Source organism: Cydia fagiglandana, chromosome 21 (assembly GCF_963556715.1).
Source record: "Cydia fagiglandana chromosome 21, ilCydFagi1.1, whole genome shotgun sequence".
Taxonomy (NCBI): Eukaryota; Metazoa; Arthropoda; class Insecta; order Lepidoptera; family Tortricidae; genus Cydia; species Cydia fagiglandana.
Window position 1 is genome coordinate 4,569,808 of NC_085952.1, and position 23,434 is coordinate 4,593,241.

At 38.7% G+C, this 23,434-nt stretch overlaps 1 protein-coding gene across 1 annotated transcript; it reads left to right on the forward strand.

Annotated features, from left to right (window-relative positions):
* The first annotated feature begins 220 nt into the window (after window positions 1–220).
* LOC134675363 (uncharacterized) lies at window positions 221–2,238 on the forward strand. Its single transcript, XM_063533574.1, has 3 exons — window positions 221–1,122; window positions 1,306–1,536; window positions 2,116–2,238. Exons 1-3 carry the CDS (start codon window positions 397–399, stop codon window positions 2,236–2,238), a joined length of 1,080 nt encoding a protein of 359 aa, XP_063389644.1. The 5' UTR covers window positions 221–396.
* Window positions 2,239–23,434: the final 21,196 nt, after the last annotated feature.

The window sequence follows — 23,434 nt, forward strand, 5'->3', positions numbered from 1 at the left end:
TTTATGGGAAACAAAGGGACCCCGTTGCGTTTGGTTTGGAAGATGTCTTCAAAAGACGCATTTACCACAAGACGCATTTACCCCGGTTGACCCTACACATTGCTTTTCAAAGTGTATTTTTTTAGTAATAGCGACCGCGGAAGGTTCCGCGATAAGAATAAGGTTGTTCTGAGCATAGACAAACAAGCCCTTGGTGTTATTCTTAAGATAAATACTACAATCAAACTAGTTATCTCTTGTTGTAATAAAATCTTACTAGCAATAACACAACCTATTGTTGAACATAATCTTAGTTGACTTTTTGATTAAATTAAATATGCAATCATATATAAAGATAACAAAACGAAAAACAGCAGAGAATATTGTTACGTGGCAGTCGTAGTTTAATCATTAACAATGTCTAACGCTGAGGAAAGATTGCGTAAAGTTTTGAATTGCATAGTTCAAGAGAAATTTCCTAACGCGTCCGATGTTAAAATCAAGCCATATAGCACCGATGGTGCGAACTATACCTCAGTTTTATTTGAAGCTAGTATCGTTACCCCTGAAGATACCTTTGAATTATTTGCAAAAGTAGAATCAATGGGCGATCATCTCAAAGACACAAGTCAGCACCTCTCCAATATAGAAAATTTCGTATTCACATCACTTACCGGCGCTTATGCAAAATTAGAGGGCAAATATGGGATAAAAGAAAAATTCATATTTCCAAAGTTTTACAAGAGCGTCGATGGAGTCGTTGTCATGGAAAATTTAGCATTCAAAGGATATGAAGTTTATGATAGATTCAAGAGTATTGATTGGAATTATGCATCGAAATCTGTAGAAGCTTTAGCCAGATTTCATTCACTTTCTTTCGCATTCAAGAATGAATGTCCAGAGGAGTTCAGAAAAGCTGGGGAAGTGTTAAATATACCGATGGCTATCTATACAAGCTTTCATTCGGATGGTCAAAGTGATGCTGCAATGGCAGCTCTGGATGAAGAAGATAGAGAGAAACTCATTAAACTTCTTGAAGGGTCTAAGGGTTTGAGTAAAGGTTTGGATCTTACTGAAACTCGTGAGACTGCTGTCATCGTCCACGGAGACTACCGCGCAAGTAATTTGATGCATAAAGAAGTGGTAAGCATATAGAAGTATTTTCTCTTTGGTTACTTATAATAAATAGATAACAATATCTACTATTGTAACTAAGATGTTTTGTCAAAAGTTTACAAATTTGCAGATACAAAGCCTTTGAAGGTATACAATAGGGCACTACGGTTATCATGCTGATACGTGTACTAATGAAAAATATCTTCCCAGAATGGAGAATATCATGTCATTCCGGTGGACTACCAAACAGCCAGACTAGGGTGTCCCGCATCCGATCTCCTCTACTTCATCGTGATGGGTTCTGACCAGCAGTTCCGAAAACTGCACTACCATCAGCTTCTAGACCACTATTACCAGCATCTGACTCTGATGATGACCAAGTTCGGTCTTCAGCCGGATGAGGTGTATGGGAGGGAGGAATTCGAAAGTGACATAAAAGCGGTAAGAAGTATTGAGAGTTAATTGGATTTGATATTAACTTGTTTCGTATTATTTCAGTGCATAAGCGTATTAAGTAATCGACAAAAGGAGAAAGGAATAGTTCTGTTAAAGTAAATTTAAACAAATTACGTCAACATGACGACATAACATAACATAACGATAAGGATGACAGGCATTAATTATAATGCTTGTTCTGTTTATATTGGAAATACGTGCAAATATGCACTTGAATTAAAATGACATCCTAAATTTAAAAATGTTATACAAATGGGTTTAACTGGGGTAATAAAATTATTATTCTCTTAAATCCTTATTCCCAAGAGCAATTTTAAGTTATAGTCATAACAGTTATTGGATAAGTCAATCATAAAAATGACAACTTTCAGATGAGCGATTTAGTTAGGCACTTAAGTATCCCAGTATTACTTGGCATCATCTTCCTACTTGTCCTGTTATTTTGAGCACAGCTCACAAAGCAAACCTAGACTCCGCTCGCCAATATTAACTGAAAATCACACAGTAAATTTCTCACGTTTGGCCTTACCGTGAACATAATAATATTTGTTTTTGTTGGTCCAGAAACTCCCAGTAGCGCTCAGCTTCGCTGCGATAGGGCTGCCATTCGTGACAGTGGACGCCGACAGCGCTCCGAACTTCGCGAGTGGGCAGTTCGTGCCGCGCGCGAACGAACAGTTCGTCTAACGGTTCCGAGGACTGGTGCAAGACTTGAAGCAATGGGGGGCTATATAGACTTTGAGGAACGAGGTGTAAATGTATAAAGTTTACTTCGGGAATATCGGTTACCGAAATAATTTTGTTCTTTCATATAACGTTATTGTAATAAACCGGTATTTCAAACAAAGAACGAAATAATTTCGTTCTTCTTGAATATCGATAACCGAAATTATTTTGTTCTTTTTACAAAAACGTTACCATAATAAACCGGTATTCGTACGAACGAAATTAATAACGGTATGAAGGAAGGATAAACGCAATATTAGTAATATTTTTTTCTTAACTATTTTGCTATTAATTTTGCAGACTATTAAATTTGGATGTAAAGCAATGAAATAAAAAGCTTTAAAGTCATTTTAATTGTTGTATTACCCACTAACATTTTTTGCAAGGTATGTATGTATGTAAACATTTAAACAACCACTTATAAGTTTTGTAACCTGTCCTCACCTCACAGAATGGCAGTATCCTTAAAAATGGCAGTTTTAGACGATCGATATATCTGAAAAATTATTCTTTGTTGTAAACATTTTGCATATATGTATACTCGCAAGTAGTCATAAAAATGAGTCTTACAAATGCTATTTGAATTGAAAGTTTTATACATCGACCTCGAACCACCGAAGACTGAAAACCAGCTCTGATCAGCACAAAATAAATGGTAACAGTAAGATAAACGTTCTGATGCTCGACGCCATCCCAGTACATGTCATTTTGAAACTCAAGTCATTGTCAATAGAGGTGACAGCAAGGTGCCATCTATTCAGCATTAGCATGTCGAGCACTAGTACGTTTATTTTCATGAAAGTGACGCTATACTGTTCCAAACTGCACTGTGATGTTTGCGGACGACGATTTTAATGAAGGAAAAATCTTTGCGGGCGATACTAATGACGCCGAACAAGCAATATTCCGTAACATAGGAAATATCGGTTGTGTAGCCACAAATTCGAATTTTAAAATCTCAACTCGATTTAAATTTACTTGACTCGCAATGCAACTCTTTTGTAATACATTAATGTCGTGTGCGCGGGTTACATTGCGAGTAATATAATAACTCAGCCTATATATACGTCCCACTGCTGGGCACAGACCTCCCCTCATGCGCGAGAGGGCTTGGGCTATAATGCCCAAGCTAGCCCAATGCGAATTGGGGACTTCACATACAACTTTAAATTTTTTCGCAGATGATTGTATGCAGGTTTCCTCACGATGTTTTCCTTCACCGAAAAGCTACTGGTAAAGGACCCCGCAGCAAACATAGTGGTTTCAGTTAAATCTCATGAAATTTTAGTATGATGTTAATTTGGCTCTCCTTATTATTTTTTTGTATGGGCACAACTCTCTCAGAAGTATACTTTCAGAAATAATCAAGTATATAATTTTCTTTTTTTGGGGGGTGAATGCCATAATCGCCACGCTTGGCAGGCGGGTTGGCGATCGCAGTCGAGTACACCGAATTTGAGGGACGCTGCTGCCCGTCCACCGGTGGTCTTGGACGTAGTTTAAGGACATACCCGAGGTTCCCAGCCGTTCTATGACTGACTACGAATAATTCAAACCGTAAAAGTAATTTAATGTAGAATCAGTAGGTACTATATCAAGTTGAGAATTATTAAATCGAATTCGGTTTGGTTGAGTATTTATTAATGACTCGCCTCTGTGTACTCTTGGTTTAAGTGTAATTATTAAGTTTCATAATTAAGTGGCTTCCTGACTCTGCGGGGTCCCTTCTTCCTGGCGTTATCCCGGCAATTTGCCACTGCTCATGGGAGCGTGGGGCCCGCTTGACAACTAATCCCATGATTTGACGTAGGCACTAGTTTTTACGAAAGCGACTGCCATCTGACCTTCCAACCCAGAGGGCTGGGCTTCCTGACTCTGCGGGGTATCGCAATTATAATGACTATAATGAGATTTCTAATGTTTAGTTTGAAAATATATTTTACAGTACATATGGTCCCTATTTTCCCGCAGTAGTGCATGAAATAGCACTTAACGTGCGTATGTCAAAAGTGTAAAGGGCCAAATGTACTGTAAAACGTTGTACGTTTATCGCCACTCGTTTCGAAATTCCTGTTTTCCGCACTTGTATCGTAAATAACTATTATTATACAGGGCGTCCCACAGCTATGCCACATGGAGGGTAAGTACCCTGAATATTGTAGATAGAACATTTTGCTGAAAGAAGATATTATTTTAATTTAAAAAACAATTTAAACTGCATTCATAAATTTTTAAATAATTACATGGTTGAATCGGGAATCGAACCCGCTACACGGAAAAAAAAACATCCTGTAGCTTTTTCATACCGATCGAAAGAGAGCGGCTTTGTATTCAACAGAATGACACTCATTTTGAGCATTTGATAAATTAAATTGGTTAATTTGAATTAAAAATGTTAAAATTCATGGGTTTCTTTTTATTACCGACACTATGTTATTTAGCAAAAAATAATCCTTATGATGAAGCCTTTCGATCGGGATGAAAAAGCTACAGGGTGTTTTTTTTTTCTCGTGTAGCGGGTTCGATTCCCGGTTCAACCATGTAATTATTTAAAAATCATGAATGCAGTTTAAATTGTTTTTAAAATTAAAATAATGTCTTCTTTCAGTAAAATGTTCCATCTACAATATTCAAGGTACTTTCCCTCCATGTGGCATAGCTGTGGGACGCCCTATATAGCCACTAGTTGCCTGAAATAAATATTTCATTCATTCATTAATATGCACGCATCGGAGCCACGCTGTTATGCTGTCGCCCAAATTTAATGTTTAATATGCCTTTGGTTTATATATGTAGTTTTTTGTTATTTTCTTATATTCTTGTTTTGTAGTTTCACAGTGCCTTTTGGTTTTTACCGTACCTAATTTAAGTAATAAATAAATAAAATTTAAAATTATAACACGTTAGTGCCGTTACACACTAGCGTTTACGCGCGCGGCGTGCTGATTAGTATGGACTCACCGAGAAAAAGCGGTGTAGAAACGCTAGTGTGTAAGAACCCTTAATAAATAGTACATTGTAGGAGAGGACGGAAAACCGCTAAAAGATGGACGAGTGAGTTCGAATAATACGAGTCCATCTTTAGCGTTTCCGGCCGAGGCATTACATAGTGCTTTTCACGACTACTGCGAGGAAATAAGAAAACATTTACATAACTATAAGTACTAGCCCGCGATTTCTCTGGTAGCAAATTACTAGCCACTGCCTGTACTGTCTCTTGAATTTCGGTAGGCGTCAGCTTAAGAATATCATTTTCTTCACTAGAAGAACTCATTTTTATAGCGAGCGTAGATACGCGTTTCTTATATTTTTTAGTCAAACACAATATACACTATCCAATTCAGTAAGTATTTTCAGATCCCGCCTTTTTTACTTTTTTTACCACTTTTAAGAGGCGTTTTTCTGTTATTTGCTTCAAACCGACTCTAAAATTAGAAGCGTTTTTGCTAAAAAAACCACAAACAGCTACAAAAGTCAAAAACGCCTTAAGAGTGCTATTACATTTCGGGGTTGAGCGAGTTTAGGTATTTTACGCGCTGCGGCAGGCCGTGCGAGCTCAGTATTCCGATCCCTTCTACCACACTCGCACTACAATGATGGATTAAACATTCTTGATCCTTCGCGAAGCATATTGAAATCAACCATAACAACACTAACTGTACTTAACTTATAAAGTCCTAAAACTGTTATTTGGTAAGTACGAAAATACTAAATGCAGTGCAAATGTACATAGGGGCTGTTCATAAATTACGTCGTCTATTTTTGACCCCCCATCCCTCAAATCATCCAAAAATGGTCTTCGGATGACTCTGTTTCCTCCTACGTCATGCTACCATCATCCGATCTCCATGACCCCCTCCCCCCCTCCTCCCATTTGAAACGACGTAATTTATGAATAGCCCCATACTCGTACTTATGAACGTATATTACTCGAAAGAAATTATAGGTACTCGCTTATTTACAAGAAACAAGTTACAAGAAACTGAAGATACACAGGGTCTGATGATGGAGCTGGAAGGTGGCCACGGGTACCAGTCTATCATGTAACTAAACCACTTCGTGTTTGGGCTCGTTTGATTCGTCTAAACAAGATCTTTGACACTGAAGATACACAGGGTCTGATGATGGAGCTGGAAGGTGGTCACGGGTACCAGTACTGTCTTGTGTCAAAGATCTTGTTGAGACGAATCAAACGAGCCCAAACACGAAATTGTTTAGTTGCATGGTTGATTGGTACCGGTGACCACCTTCCGGCTCCATCATCAGACCCTGAGTACTATCTTGTGTCAAAGATCTTGTTGAGACGAATAAAACGAGCCTAAACACGAAGTGGTTTAGTTGCATGGTTGATTGGTACCGGTGACCACCTTCCAGCTCCATCATCAGACCCTGAGTACTATCTTGTGTCAAAGATCTTGTTGAGACGAATCAAACGAGCCCAAACACGAATTGGTTTAGTTGCATGGTTGATTAGTACCGGTGACCACATTCCGGCTCCATCATCAAACCCTGAGTACTATCTTGTGTCAAAGATCTTGTTGAGACGAATCAAACGAGCCCAAACACGAAGTGGTTTTGTTGCATGGTTGATTGGTACCGGTGACCACCTTCCGGCTCCATCATCAGACCCTGAGTACCATCTTGTGTCAAAGATCTTGTTGAGACGAATCAAACGAGCCCAAACACGAAATGGTTTAGTTGCATGGTTGATTAGTACCGGTGACCACCTTCCAGCTCCATCATCAGACCCTGAGTACTATCTTGTGTCAAAGATCTTGTTGAGACGAATCAAACGAGCCCAAACACGAATTGGTTTAGTTGCATGGTTGATTAGTACCGGTGACCACATTCCGGCTCCATCATCAGACCCTGAGTACTATCTTGTGTCAAAAATCTTGTTGAGACGAATCAAACGAGCCCAAACACGAAGTGGTTTTGTTGCATGGTTGATTGGTACCGGTGACCACCTTCCGGCTCCATCATCAGACCCTGAGTACCATCTTGTGTCAAAGATCTTGTTGAGACGAATCAAACGAGCCCAAACACGAAATGGTTTAGTTGCATGGTTGATTAGTACCGGTGACCACCTTCCAGCTCCATCATCAGACCCTGAGTACTATCTTGTGTCAAAGATCTTGTTGTGACGAATCAAACGAGCCCAAACACGAAGTGGTTTAGTTGCATGGTTGACTGGTACTGGTGACCACCTTCCGGCTCCATCATCAGACCCTGGGTCAAAGATCTTGTTGAGCCGAATCAAACGTGCCCAAACACGAAGTGGTTTAGTTGCATGGTTGATTGGTACCGGTGACCACCTTCCGGCTCCATCATCAGACCCTGAGTACTATCTTGTGTCAAAGATCTTGTTGTGACGAATCAAACGAGCCCAAACACGAAGTGGTTTAGTTGCATGGTTGACTGGTACTGGTGACCACCTTCCGGCTCCATCATCAGACCCTGGGTCAAAGATCTTGTTGAGCCGAATCAAACGTGCCCAAACACGAAGTGGTTTAGTTGCATGGTTGATTGGTACCGGTGACCACCTTCCGGCTCCATCATCAGACCCTGAGTACTATCTTGAGTCAAATAAATACATATAGAATGTCAGGTCGTTTCAAATATTTTTAATCCTGTCCGGTAGTTTATTAAACTGTACCATTATAAATTATAATACTATAAAAACAGTGCTAGGATCAAAGTCTCTCGTTGCGGTTTACACGCACACAGTATAGCGTTTTACACGGCGCCCGCCGCACACAATGATAAAAAACCTCGTCGTCGCCGTTGAAAATGTGCGGAGCCGACCGACACACGTCCTGCCTGTACAAGCTCTGCCGCGGCACTGAGCTGGTGAGCGCGCGTCATCGGTAATATAGAGTAGTTTTCAAAAAATTGCCAAAAAATTATAGTAGAATTTCATAAACACTAATGTATACCAACAGTATAAGCAAACGTTGCAGATTGCTTGAGTATGAAAATGACTTCGATATTAAGTAGATTTTCGTAGAAATTGACACTTGTTTCGGAGAGAAAATTGAGTTCGTTTTACTTTGATTTTCTCTTTCTCAAAGGTATGTAGGAAAAATATCGTTTGATATGCTTAAAGTACAGGGTATTAGTAATACAAAATAGCCAGGTTTAGCAGAGAAAACTTCTCAACATTTCCAAATAAAAGCTTGCCGTTCAGTGCTTCACGCGGTTTTTCGGAAACGACCATCAGAAAAAAATTCATTACTTATTTAATAAGTCCTTTTTCTAATATTTACAACGATATTTAAAAAGATAAGAAGACGCTTTTACTGGAACAAGTACTCATTGTTTCTAATAAGGAGCACAAAGTCCTGAATTTCGTCGACTAGTATCATCAATTTTGCATTATTTCGACTTTTCTTGTAAGAGCGCTCTTTGTTAAAAAAAAATGAAGTGAATGGTTTTATCATTTCTTTTTTTTTTTAAACAAGAAATTGGTTCTATAAATAACCTAATTATATTTTTGAAGGAAAAAGTTGCGCAAAAAAAGACCTTTTATTGTTTTTTTATGTTTTAAATGATACTCATTGCTGTAGCGAACTGTCACCAATGACAGATGATGATAACAATGAAACATTGTAGTAGTGGTGGTTCAGGTGCTACAGCTATTGCCTACTTTCCAGCTTGGTTTTAGACCATCTATTGCTACATTTCCGAACAGTGGCGTGAAAAGTATATATATGCCCGCCGCTCCAGTGCGCATTTGATTTAACAATTTTTGACGGTTTTGTTGTTTAAATACGACCGTGAAGAGAAACTCAAGTATGAGATGCAATAACCAAGACCACAGAGTAAATAATAGTACTAGGTACAGAAGACTCACTCTCTAACAAAACGCGTCTGTTACGATCAGGACAGATATGGCCGCTAGGTGGTGACAGCGCCACGCGCGGCTTATGGCTAGCCACCAAAATTGGTGTGGAACGGATGTACTTTTAGCTACCTGTAGCAAAGCGACGAAAACGCGGAGTGAGCCACGCCTGCCAAGACGATCGTCGAGGTCGTATCAAAACCAGAATATTTTGTTAAATTAGAATGGATGTCGACCTCCAGGGGTCTATTTCTCGAACGGTAGGCTAATATTATCAGTGCGTCGCCATGGAAACCCATACGATTTGACAATTTGCGAACTAATAATATTAGTCTAATACTGTTCGAGAAATGGGCCCCAGACGTGTGCTCGAAATAGCGCACTGGGGCGGTGTGCGGCTGTGCGGTTCCCAGGTAAATTAATACAAAAACTACCGATAATATACCGTTTACCGATAGTTTCTATACACATTTTTACCGGTATGCATTCCATAGCAGTTCCACATGCAATGAAAACTGTCGCAACGTACGAACTGACAATTAAAAAAAATAAAACTCTGTTCAGTTTGCTTTCATATTACAGCGATGCATTAAATGAAACTGTCCGTCATTTGGAAAATGAACTTGGTTACACTCGAAATAAGTATTATTTTTGCATGAAAGGATTTTAGTTGCGAATAGGAAATATGTAACCATTACAGCAAGCTTCACAAGAAAGGACGACATAAGTGCGTTTAATTTTCGTTTCAAGGGTTCTGTATAATAAATAATAATGTGACGTTTTCAACTAAAAGGTACCACATCGTCGGTTGTCAATAAGGTTTTGATTTCAAATGGAAGCTTTATAGACATAGCGACAAAAACTTGTATAAAAAATTAAATTTTTGTCAAAAAACTTATTTAACAGTACATTATGGTCCTATTTTCCAGCACTAGTGCGTTAAATTGCACTTTTCGTGCGTACATCAATAGTTTAAAGGGCCATATGTACCGTAAAACGTTCTACGGAAAAGAGGAAATTCGACACGAGTTGTGAGTTAAATACCTATTTCATTCAATGATATATTTAACTCAATAACGTGACGTGTTTCCTACCGCAGTTTAAAATTAGAGATGCAACGGATAGTTGTTGGGCCGGATACCGGAAACCGGATATACGGCCTGACTAAGGCCGAATATCCGGTATCCGGCTGCCGAATATTCGGCCGGCGGAACTATACCTACATTTCAGTTTTTCAGGTGCGCATTCTGCAGGTTTGATCTGTTTCCTAGTGAACGTTCGCGCGAACACATTTATAGGTTCGAAATGAGTGTGAAGTGCAAGTCAGTGGAATGTTTAAATTGTTTTAAAATAATAGACTAATACGATTATGATCAAGACTGTTTCTTAAATCCAATCCAGTTTACTCTGAAATCAAACAATGCTACTATCCGGTATCCGGCCGGATAGTAGGTCACTATCCTGTATCCGGTCGGATATTAAAATCATGGCCGTATAGGCCGGATACCGGATAGTAACCGAATATCCGGTGCATCTTTATTTAAAATGCTTAATTACATAAAAAAAACCTCAATATAACATTGTTTACCTACTTGCCACAGTCATACCTATTATAATAAATATCAATTCATTACAATTTCCCGCTAATTGACACGTACCTATAATTAATGAATTAATAAAGTAATGCACACTATAGGCATGTTATACAATTTCACAATTAATTTCGTAATCCGATATACTGTCACGACAAATGTAATGGATTTGAAATGATATGTTAATTGGGGCATTATCTATGAAAAGGGACCTTATTGTCGATGGCGCTTACGCCGCACAGCGTTGCGTGGCATTGTATTTATATCGGAGTATCGTTAATAACGGCGTAAGCGCCACCGACAATAAGGTCCCTTTTAATAGATAACGTCACAAATAGGTTTATCTTAATGAGGTTAAAACATAATTGCAATTACTACTGGTTTAATTGGTTCGTTCTGAGAATCATCCTGTAATTCAATATTTTAAAGTAATTTATTTCATTATCTGATACATTTTACATATTATGTATTGTAAGAGTAAAAACACCAGGGCACCACTTTATAACAATATTTATTAGGGAATCACATATTTGAGAGTATAGATCTGAAAAATAATATGCGAGGACGCTCTCGCGTAAAACCAATCTAAGATGGACGACCACCTCTAGTGATGTGTCATTGTCGGTTATCGTAGTGATGTCAAACACCGATGGATGATCTCGCCGTTCAGCTCGGCCATCTTCTGACCCGACCTACGTCCCGTCAGGTCACTGTTATCAAGGCCGCTGAAGACTGCCGCAGCCAACGCAGTCGCAGCAAGCTGGGCCTTCTCCAGGTGGCGGTAGCCTCCACCAGTTCATTACTGGTTGGCTTCTCCGTTGAGTTGGCTCCTCAACTGGTGGGAGGCTAACGTGGGACACGTCTCATGCATGTGCATAGGTGCCCTCCGATACAGCACATGTAAACAGTACAAACTCTTATTCACGAAACTCTGTAACATACATGTGAAAAGCCTCAGTTCCTTAATATAACAAGGTGTTATAATTCACCCCAGCGCCATCGATAGGCTTTGCATTAGCATACCACAATGTTGATCAGTATGTATAAAACTTAAGAAACTAATACCCGTTCTGAGCCATGCCGGGTCCAAATTATTTTCAATTGGTTCGTTTAAAGATACTTAACATAATTTAAATTAATTGAATTGATAAAAATGAAGACGAGAGATAAAACAACAAGAATTAACAAGTTTTTATCAAATCCAACTTACTTAATAACTGTCTAGTCTTCATGACTGTCTAGAGAAGTTTATTATATTAGTATAGACTAGTAGATTGGAATGGCGTCACTTATAGTTCGTAGATTCGTAACTGAGCCCGGCGGCTAATCCTATTGTCTATTGTTAAGTAAAACCGCACGTGCTACTTACCTGCAAAAAAAGGTCATACTTATTCTATTTGGCACCTGAGCGCAGGGTAGTCCAACGCTCAAAAAACCAGTGTAGTTGCGCTCTCCTTTGTTACGCATCTCGATGACACATTATAGACTGGTTCTGTAGCGTTCGACTCGCCGGCACTCAGTAACCGAAGTACGCAGGTTTTTATGCAGGTGGTGGTGGCACGTGGCACAGCGGTTTTACTTAACAATAGACAATAACTAGGATTAGCTCGGGCTCTGTTTGAAACCTACGGACTATACTACGCAAAGGTAGAACATATCACGACGATCAGTGGTTTGAAAAACTTAAGGAGCGTCGTCTAAAGAGACAACAACCGGCACTTCCAGCCAACGCCAAATTTACTTGTGACCGTTGCGGGAAGCAGTGCAGAGCCCGCACCGGTTTGTTCAGCCACAAGAAAAGATGCGACTCTCGGAATACACAGCAGCTGTAATAAACATCTGAAGAAAATGTAAAGGCCAATGATGATGATGATGATGAGAGAAGTATAATTTCCAATAAAAACCTCTAACAGCGTTTGTCTAATACCAGGCGTGGCTCACTCCGCGATTTCGTCGCTTTGCTACAAGTAGCTAAAAGTACATCCGTTCCACCCCAATTTTGGGGAAAGCCATAAGCCGCGCGTGGCGCTGTCGCCACCTAGCGGCCATATCAGTCCTGATCGTAACAGACGCGTTTTGTTAGAGAGTGAGTCTTCTGTACCTAGTACTATTATTTAATTCTGTGCTAATACAGAACCCAAATTATTCGTTTAACTCGGTCGGCTGCGTTTCAGAACGTAGACGCCTTTCATTTTTTTTGTTGCTTTCTCGTCAAACGTTGTTTGAGTATTTACAGCGCGCTGTGGTAGAGTTAGACCAAAAAAAGTCTGCAGCGATTTTGATAGCCCACGCAGTGCAATTATTATTTAATACGTCATAATTTATTATAGGTATATTATACCTAAGAACTGATGTAAAAAGTAATGAAATAAATGCATTTGTATTTGTATAATTTCATAGAAGTTAACGTTTAAAATAACACTTGGACTGCGTGGGCTATCAAAATCGCTGCAGGTGCAGACTTTTCTTGGTCTAACTCTACCATGTAATATAGAGTGTGTGTATGTGTGTGTGTGTGAGTGTGTGTGTGCGTGTGTGTGTGTACGCAATTTTAGCACTGTACAGTATAATTATACAGAATGCTTTTATTTAAAGGGCCATAATGTACTGTAAAACGTTGTATAATATACGTGCGAAAAGGTAAGAATTTCCCACTTTTCGCACTTGTATCGTAAGTACCATTGAAGATCAGACTCCGAGGCTATTTTCAGCATTTGAGTCTTATATTCTGAATACAATTAATAAGCTTAACCGTTAAGGCGCTTTGGTACAAAGTAATTAGCTCTTAAAAGGGAATTACCCGGACTTAGCACCCGGGTGTTAAAAATAGTCTTGTTAATCTGAGTGGAAAGCTATGTATACTTAAATAGACTGAAATACCACTGAGCATTTCTATAGTCATTGGTTATTTGATACTTTCGAGACATTTTTAGAAAATTAACGATATATGCCTCTTTCCGAAAGCTATCTGAATACTATCCACGACTGCTGACCTTTAGGTAGGTACCGTAAACTCGGGTTACTTTGACCCACATGAAAACCTCATTTAAAAGGGTTTAATAAAAAACATAAAAGCGTGAAAGGTTAGGTAAAACTGACCTCTTGTCATATTTCCATAATTACAGTGTATCTAGACACGCGGCAGCGTGTCAAGCCAAGTTCAAGCAAAGGAACTGGCTAGCCAGCGCCAAGTGTAATATTACACGAACCACTTGGTGCCACTTTTGACCCTTCTATAACTCAAAACATCTTTAACGTAAACACATAAAACTACGTGTGTTTAATTATATCCATAAGGACATCTAGAAGCCCAAATTTCATGAAGCTAGCTCAAACGGTTATAAAGATATGAAGGTCAAAAAGTCGTAAATTTTAAGACTGACTGACAGACTTATAGTACCTAAACCTAACCTACTTCCAGATGACCTAGAAGGATGAAATTTGGAATCCAGCTCAGTTATTGTGTGAAAGCGTAGGAAAAAATCTAAAAATAAAAAAAAGTTATAAAATAGGGGGGGTCCCCATACAAAAAAAACATTTTTTATTGTGACTGACATATAAGTACCTAAACCTAACCTACTTCCAGATGACCTAGAAGGATGAAATTTGGAATCCAGCTCGGTTATTGTGTGTAAGCGTAGGAAAAAATCTAAAAACAAAAAAAAGTTATAAAATAGGGGGGGGGGGGGTCCCCATACAAATTTCTTTTTTATTGTGACTGACATATAGTACCTAAACCTAACCTACTTCCAGATGACCTAGAAGGATGAAATTTGGAATCCAGCTCGGTTATTGTGTGTAAGCGTAGGAAAAAATCTAAAAACAAAAAAGTTAATAAATAGGGGGGGTCCCCATACAAATTTCTTTTTTATTGTGACTGACATATAGTACCTAAACCTAACCTACTTCCAGATGACCTAGAAGGATGAAATTTGGAATCCAGCTCGGTAATTGTGTGTAAGCGTAGGAAAAAATCTAAAAATAAAAAAAGTAAAAAAATAGGGGGGGTCCCCATACAAAAAACCTGTAATACGCGCTAAATAACCGGCCAACGGTGTGTCGTTGGCGGCGCGCGGCACCACATAATTAATACAAAGAACAGAAGTAAAAAACATGCAGCGGAAACACAAGAAAAAACATTAAATCTCAATACCTGCCTAGTTTTCTTTACAAAAAGTATTGATATCCCATCAAAAACATAAATGTAAAAAAGGAGAGCCAAGTTCAATACAAAAATTATGCTTGGCTGTGGGGTTCGCCGCAAAAAGAATGGAGATCTAAATGAGTGCCAAGTTCTATGCAAAATCCATATATGTATTTATAGGAACAAAATAACATTATAAACAAGTATTAAACTCTATTTCTTTGCTTTATTGGATACCTATAACAATTGCTGTTATTTTAAAAAATGTGAGATCTTAAAGTAGGTTAGATTTTACTTGGCCAATCAATCATTTTATATATATTGTAATTCTGATAAAACCTGGCCAAGCCAAATCTAACCTACTTTAAGATCTCACATTTTTTAAAATGACAGCAATTGTTATAGGTATCCAATAAAGCAAAGAAATAGAGTTTAATACTTGTTTATAATGTTATTTTGTTCCTATAAATACATATTTGGATTTTGCATAGAACTTGGCAGTGGCACTCATTTAGATCTCCATTCTTTTTGCGGCGAGCCCCACAGCCAAGCATAATTTTTGTATTGAACTTGGCTCTCCTTTTTTACATTTATGTTTTTGGTGGGTTAATATAACCTGGACCGAGTAAATCTCAGTTTTCTCCTCCAGGGCTAAAGAAACCCGACTTTACGGTACTTGTATTTTATATTTATTGTTGTTGTCGATGACTGTGTTTAATGTAACAAAATCATGCGATTGTAAGATTTTTCATGAATAAATTTATTAGAATTTTAAATACAAATACAAATAACTTTATTTTGCATGAAATATGGTACAAAAGATGGTCAGACAATATTGGGTAACATATTTCACCAGCATCTGGCATGCAAAAAACTAAAACTACAACTAAAACTAAGTTTAAACAGTCGTAATAGTCAAGGGCTAATATTATATTATGTCACCCACCTCAGTCAAAAGATGCCATGTATTCCTCGATGGAATAGAAGGCCTTTTGTACGAGCCACGCTTTTAGTTTCCCGTTAAACATTTTCAAAGGCAACTGTTTCATGTTATTATCCAGTCTATTATAGATTTTTATGCTCATACAAAAAGTGTTTCTACTATATAAAGCTATTAGTACTGAATTTTTTTTGGTGCATATTTCTTTTCATGACAGAATTTCTGAAGCACCAAAAATATAGACAAACCCCAGTAAGTTAAAAAATGTTTTGTTTCCAAGTGTGTGTCAACTGTCAAGAGTAAAATGTAAAATTAAGTCAAATGAGTGAACACAAAGACAAAATTAATACTAAAATGGCGTTATTTACCTTATGAAATAAAATTGTTAAATTATTAAAGACGAGACATAAAAGAAAATAGAAAAAAAAACAACGGGTTGCACTCCGGGAATACCGGCAGAAGTGAAAACTCAATCACATTGTAACAGTTTTTCGATCAGGTATCGTGTTCGTCTTACGAATTTTCAATCTGTCAGTCACGTGACCTGTCGCGAGTTTAACATTTTTTCCCCATCACAAAAAGTTCGCAGCGGCGCTAAACAAGTTTTCACTTCAAAAAAAACAAGTAAGTAAGCGTGTATTTAATAGAAGACGGAAATTCGTCATTGTAGCTCGACCTATATTAGAGGGTTGGTTGCTTGAAAGTTAAGGACACTCGGAAACACGTTCAAGGCTACGAGTATATGAGTTCTTTCAGCCGTCTTATCTAGTACATGGTTGATGTTTGATGAGAAGAGATAAAAACCGGGCAAGTGCGAGTCGGACTCGCGCACGAAGGGTTCCGTACCATAATGCAAAAAAAAAGCAATAAAAGTTGTCTGTAAATAATCAAATCAATTCAAATCATGCAAGTTAAATTTGACCCACTTTCCGGTTTCTGATGAAGCTCAAAATTTGCATACGTAATGATGACAATATTATGTAAAAAACCAAGTTTACTTACCTACTTGTTTGTTTATTGGAGAGTAAGAGCGTTTTCACATTGTCCTATCCGATACGGATGTCGGAAGGAGGTAAAATAAAATATATGTGTTATTTTTTTATGCATCTAATAAATCATTATTACTAAAAAGCGATAAACAATGCAAAAACGGCGGACTTAATGCCAATGGCACTCTCCTGCAGCTGTTTATGTCATACGCGCCTTCCGACATTCGATATCGGAAAGGCGCTTCCGATAAATTCAGCCATGTCGGAGCCCCTGTCAGCTATCGGACCGATAATATTTATTCTAATGCTTATGAAACTACACAACGGGACTTAATCGCGTATTTAACCCTTAAACAGGTTGTGTATCTATAAGTACCACATAGCAAATGATTTTTTTTTGGCGAGCTGAGTAAATACAACGACCGCAAAATGTCATTGTCGTAAAGTCTATAAAGTGGGTGATTTCCGAACGTAAAAAAATGGGAGGTGTCAATACAAATTTCTTTGACATTTTAGTTGTCAAGTTCAAATCGACCACAAATGGCAGTTCCCCTGCTATAAACGTTTATTACACCGAAAAGAAATACTGTACGTATTTTGTGTTGTATTTTTTTTGGTAGATTATTAGATAATGTATGTGTAGTAAGTCATAATTTACCTTAGTTATTGTTTTCTGATAAAATATGCGCTTTAAAAGTTTGTGGTTCGTATGAACCCTCTGCCCGTCTGGGGCACGTTCAAGTGGTTTCTATGGGACCACTGCCCTGGAGGGAGTTTACATGAAATTTAAGGGTAAGATTTATTAGTATGAATGAGCCCCCATAGTGCAAAAGTAATATATTTTCTTTTGAATTTTAAGTTAAATATTTATTCAACGGTCAATCTTAAGAGCCACGACATCCACGCGATCCATGGAAGAGCTGGGAGTTAGTGCATTTTGTAACGGAAGTGTAAATGTGATGTGCTCGTGACTTACCCTTAAATTTTAACACCATTGGTAACGATCAGTGGGCATATAAAAACCACCGGTTTTTTTGACGTGAAACGTAGGTAAACGTCTTTAAAACCCGTAGTACCGATGTAACGAAAAAGTGTTATGGCGCGGCGGCTTATATCTCCGAAACTATAATACCTATAAACATAGTTTTGATATAGATGTGTAGAAGAAAGTAGCCATTACTCGGAACAGCACGTGTCGCTGACATAGATGGCGCTGATTCTGCGCTAGACACGACGTATTCAGAGCAAAAATGACCCCTATTTTCAGTGTTCATTTAGTAATGACTCATCAGCCCATTAACCGATTTCGGTAAAATTCATGTCATTTGATAGATCTTACTTTATTTTAATGAAATATGAGTAAAATAAAGTACGTGGAATTATAATAAGCTGTTAAAAAATAAAAATGTGACAGTTTTTACAGAATTTTTATCACTGCTCTTGTTTGAGGCCACCGTGTGCGAAAAAAAGGGCGCAAAACGGACAAAATATACCTGAAATAGGTAAGAATAAGATAAAGCAATAACGGTTCTTTTAATACCACATTCACCTTAGTAATACATGCTCATCTCCTCAAATAATGCATTAGCATCTATGGCGGCGCGGCGGCGCGAGTTACTTATATAGAACACATATAACGTATGACGGCTGCTTGACAATCCCGAGTTCCTAATGCTAGTAAGTATATAATAATCTTAGTTAGGTACTTTCTGATGTAATGGGTAAAACATAATTTAGAAAAGGTCGCTTCTGTGGACATTAGGTACTATAAAAGGTAACGACTGTGGTTCATATATATCCGGTTTTTCTCATTTGAGTCTCAAATATTGAATGAAATATTCTGCCTGTAAAGGTGCTGCGTAAAAAATTGCTTTTAGATTCCCTTAAATGCGATGGCTACAGGAAAAACACGAACGAGTTTGCTATAAAACGTGTATTACCCGTAAAAAATATCTATTCTCGTAATTTTGGTGCGTTATTTACAAAAAAATTGTACCTAATCGTTACATTCATTACTCCAAAATGAATTGATCATTTAATTATTTAAATAAGTGTGACGCTGTAATTAATTATTTTAAAATTACCCATCAAATGATGTATTCAAGTTCATCTAGATACAGTGAATCATTATGACCCCAAATAATCTTTATAGATAAAATTTAGATAATACTCAAAATTATTATAATACATCACGCATTCGCGAGATGTGCGACTTCGGTATTCAAACACAAAGCAATAGTACAAGAGTCTAACTAAATGCGAAGGTCGAAGGCTGCGCTCTACGTAAGGCCGAAGGCAAGAAGCGTCCAGGATGTCAGTGCTTTAACACAGAACAATATTACAAGTGTCTAAATGCGAAGGCCGAAGGCCGAGCTCCGCGTAGGGCCAAAGGCCCGAAGCGTCCAGTCTGTCAGTTCTGTGTTTAACCACTGACATCCTGGACACTTCGGCCTTCGCATTTAGACACTTGTACTATTGTTCTGTGTTATAGCATTTAAATCCTGGACGCTTCGGGCCTTCGGCCCTACGCGGAGCTCGGCCTTCGGCCTTCGCATTTAGACACTTGTACTATTGATCTGTGTTAAAGCACTAACATTCTGGACGCTTCGAGCCTTCAGCCCTACGCGGAGCTCGGCCTTCGGCCTTCGCATTTAGATACTTGTACTATTTTTCTGTGCTAAAGCACTGATGTCCTGCACGCTTCGGGCCTTCGGTCCTACGCGGAGCTCGGCCTTCGCATTTAGACACTTGTACTATTGTTCTATGTTAAAAGCACTTAAATCCTGGACGCTTCGGGCCTTCGGCCCTACGCGGAGCTCGGCCTTCGGCCTTCGCATTTGGACACTTGTATTATTGTTATGTGTTTAAGCACTAACATCTTGGACGCTTCAGGCCTTCAACCTACGCGGAGCTCGGCCTTCGGCCTTCGCATTTAGACACTTGTACTATTTTTCTGTGCTAAACCACTGATATCCTGGACGCTTCGGGCCTTCGGCCCTACGCGGAGCTCGGCCTTCGGCCTTCGCATTTAGACACTTGTACTATTGTTCTATGTTAAACCACTAACATTCTGGACGCTTTGGGCCTTCGGCCCTACGCGGAGCTCGGCCTTCGGCCTTCGCATTTAGACACTTTTACTATTTTTCTATGCTAAAGAACTGACATCTTGGACGCTTCGGGCCTTCGGCCCTACGCGGAGCTCGGCCTTCGCATTTAGACACTTTTACTATTTTTCTGTGCTAAAGCACTGACATCTTGGACGCTTCGGGCCTTCCGCCCTACGCGGAGCTCGGCCTTCGGCCTTCGCATTTAGACACTTGTACTATTGTTTTGTGTTATAGTACTTAAATCCTGGATGCTTCGGGCCTTGGGCCCTACGCGGAGCTCGGCCTTCGGCCTTCGCATTTAGACACTTGTACTATTGTTCTATGTTAAAGCACTAACATTCTGGACGCTTCGGGCCTTCGGCCCTACGCGGAGCTCTTCCTTCGGCCTTCGCATTTAGACACTTTTACTATTTTTCTGTGCTAAAGCACTGACATCTTGGACGCTTCGGGCCTTCGGCCCTACGCGGAGCTCGGCCTTCGGCCTTCGCATTTAGACACTTGTACTATTGTTCTGTGTTATAGCACTTAAATCCTGGACGCTTCGGGCCTTCGGCCCTACGCGGAGCTCGGCCTTCGGCCTTCGCATTTAGACACTTGTACTATTGTTTTGTGTTATAGTACTTAAATCCTGGACGCTTCGGGCCTTCGGCCCTATGCGGAGCTCGGCCTTCGACCTTCGCATTTAGACACTTGTACTATTGTTCCATGTTAAAGCACTAACATTCTGGACGCTTCGGGCCTTCGGCCTTCGCATTTAGACACTTTTACTATTTTTCTGTGCTAAAGCACTGAAATCTTGGACGCTTCGGGCCTTCGGCCCTACGCGGAGCTCGGCCTTCGGCCTTCGCATTTAGACACTTGTACTATTGTTTTGTGTTATAGTACTTAAATCCTGGATGCTTCGGGCCTTCGGCCCTACGCGGAGCTCGGCCTTCGGCCTTCGCATTTAGACACTTGTACTATTTTTCTATGTTAAAGCACTAACATTCTGGACGCTTCGGGCCTTCGGCCCTACGCGGAGCTCGGCCTTCGGCCTTCGCATTTAGACACTTTTACTATTTTTCTGTGCTAAAGCACTGACATCTTGGACGCTTCGGGCCTTCGGCCCTACGCGGAGCTCGGCCTTCGGCCTTCGCATTTAGACACTTGTACTATTGTTTTGTGTTATAGTACTTAAATCCTGGACGCTTCGGGCCTTCGGCCCTATGCGGAGCTCGGCCTTCGGCCTTCGCATTTAGACACTTGTACTATTGTTCCATGTTAAAGCACTAACATTCTGGACGCTTCGGGCCTTCGGCCTTCGCATTTAGACACTTTTACTATTTTTCTGTGCTAAAGCACTGACATCTTGGACGCTTCGGGCCTTCGGCCCTACGCGGAGCTCGGCCTTCGGCCTTCGCATTTAGACACTTGTACTATTGTTTTGTGTTATAGTACTTAAATCCTGGATGCTTCGGGCCTTCGGCCCTACGCGGAGCTCGGCCTTCGGCCTTCGCATTTAGACACTTGTACTATTTTTCTATGTTAAAGCACTCGTATTGTTTCGTAAGTCTACAGGGATATGACGCGGCGATGACGGAGGTCTGACCTTTTTACACCGAATTGGAAATATTACAGGTACCAAGAGATTTCCCTAGGGTAATTGTACGGTTACGCTTACTGGTGTGAAGGTAGGAACTGACGTATTTTGTAGGGAAAAAAAGAAATTAAGTATGTAAATAAGTCATCAGGGAATTTTAGTCAAAAGGTTGCCCTTACGTTATGATTGAACATCCGGTTACGTGAATCCGGGGTCCATAATGTTTCAAAAAAATCACGAAATTTATGAGATATATTTTTCTTCTCGTGTTTTTATAACAATGAACACACAAAGATTCTTTAACCATCGTACCTTGAGACCCTCGTAACGCTAAAGATTTAATTTTGTAATTATTCGATTGCGCGGGTATCAAATATTTTATTCGTTTTTTTAGCATAAGATAATGACATGTCTTTTTATTGAAAAACACTTTTGAAAAATAAGTCATGGCACTCATGGCAAATCAAATATGTAACAATTATGAATCATATACAATTATTTGACATTATTTTGCTTTCATAAGTAATAGTTACAGATTTTAAACAAGCGTTTTTGAATGTAAGGACACTTCAAAATCGCGTAATCTTTTTCTAATGCTCAAAAACGAACGAGATCCGTTACGAGATATTTAAACAACAAAACCCCATTTTAAAACAAATAAATATATAAACCTGTCTTGTCTGAAAGCAATATCCAAATCCAACTATTTTATATAAAAAGGCTACAAATATAATGACCACCAAAAAATACTTTGGTACCCTAAATAAAAAAATCATGCTTACCAAAAAAAATACCTGAACACCAAAAAAATAAGGCCTAAAATTACAAATGTACCACCATTTTAATTACGACTGCACTTCAAATTGTATTTGAATACCAAATATATTGAATGATTACCAAAAATCATTAATGATCACCAAATCTTGAAGACCAAATAAATGCGATATTTTCACCTAAATAAACCACTATGATACCAAAAAATTTATACATATTACCAAATAAAGTAAAATGATGCCAAAATTACTAGCCCCTCCCGCTCAACCCCCGTACCCCGCACCGCATAACTTAGGTATACTGAAATGCTACTAGAAAAGTATGTTAGGTTAGGTTTGTATTGCTATCAGTTAAGTGGGCTAGGTTAACACTGCGACCCTTACAGAAACGTATTGCTACTAGAAAAGTGGGTTAGGTTAGGTTTGAACTCCGACCCACACAGAAACGAAATTCTACTAGAAAAGTGGGTTAGGTTAGGTTTGAACTGCGACCCTTCCAGATAAGAAATGCTACTAGAAAAGTGGGTTAGGTTAGGTTTGAACTGCGAACCTTACAGAAACGAAATGTTACTAGAAAAGTGGGTTAGGTTAGGTTTGAACTGCAACCCATACAGAAACGAAATGCTACTAGAAAATTTTGCTTTGCTTTAATAGGATAGCAAGATTTAAAAATTTGGTTATAATTTTACATTAAAATGGAGTTCTAATTTTGGTGGTCATTTACTATTTTTGGGTTTACAATGATTATTTTGGTGTCATTTTATTTAATAGGATAGCACGATGTAATAATTTGGTTATCAATTGACATTAAATTGGGGTTCGAAATTTGGTAATTATTTACAATTTTTGGGTTAATAATGATTAATTTGGTGTCATTTCCTTTAATAGGATAGTAAAATGTAATAAAATTGGTAATCATTTCACATTAAAATGGTGTTATAATTTTGGTGATCATTCATTATTTTAGGGTGGTAAAGTAGATTTTTTTGGTATTAAATTTTATTAAATCTGGTGATCAGTTAAATAGCAGCCATATAAAAATGCGTAATGTATCAATAAATGCCTTTCCAAACATGTTTATTGAATAAACAAACGATAGTCACGTAAACGTATTGAATATATCGATATTGCTTCTGCCCCTTCAATTTGTAGCTTGTTTACCAACAAGTAGGAGACTTCTATCAACCTTGTG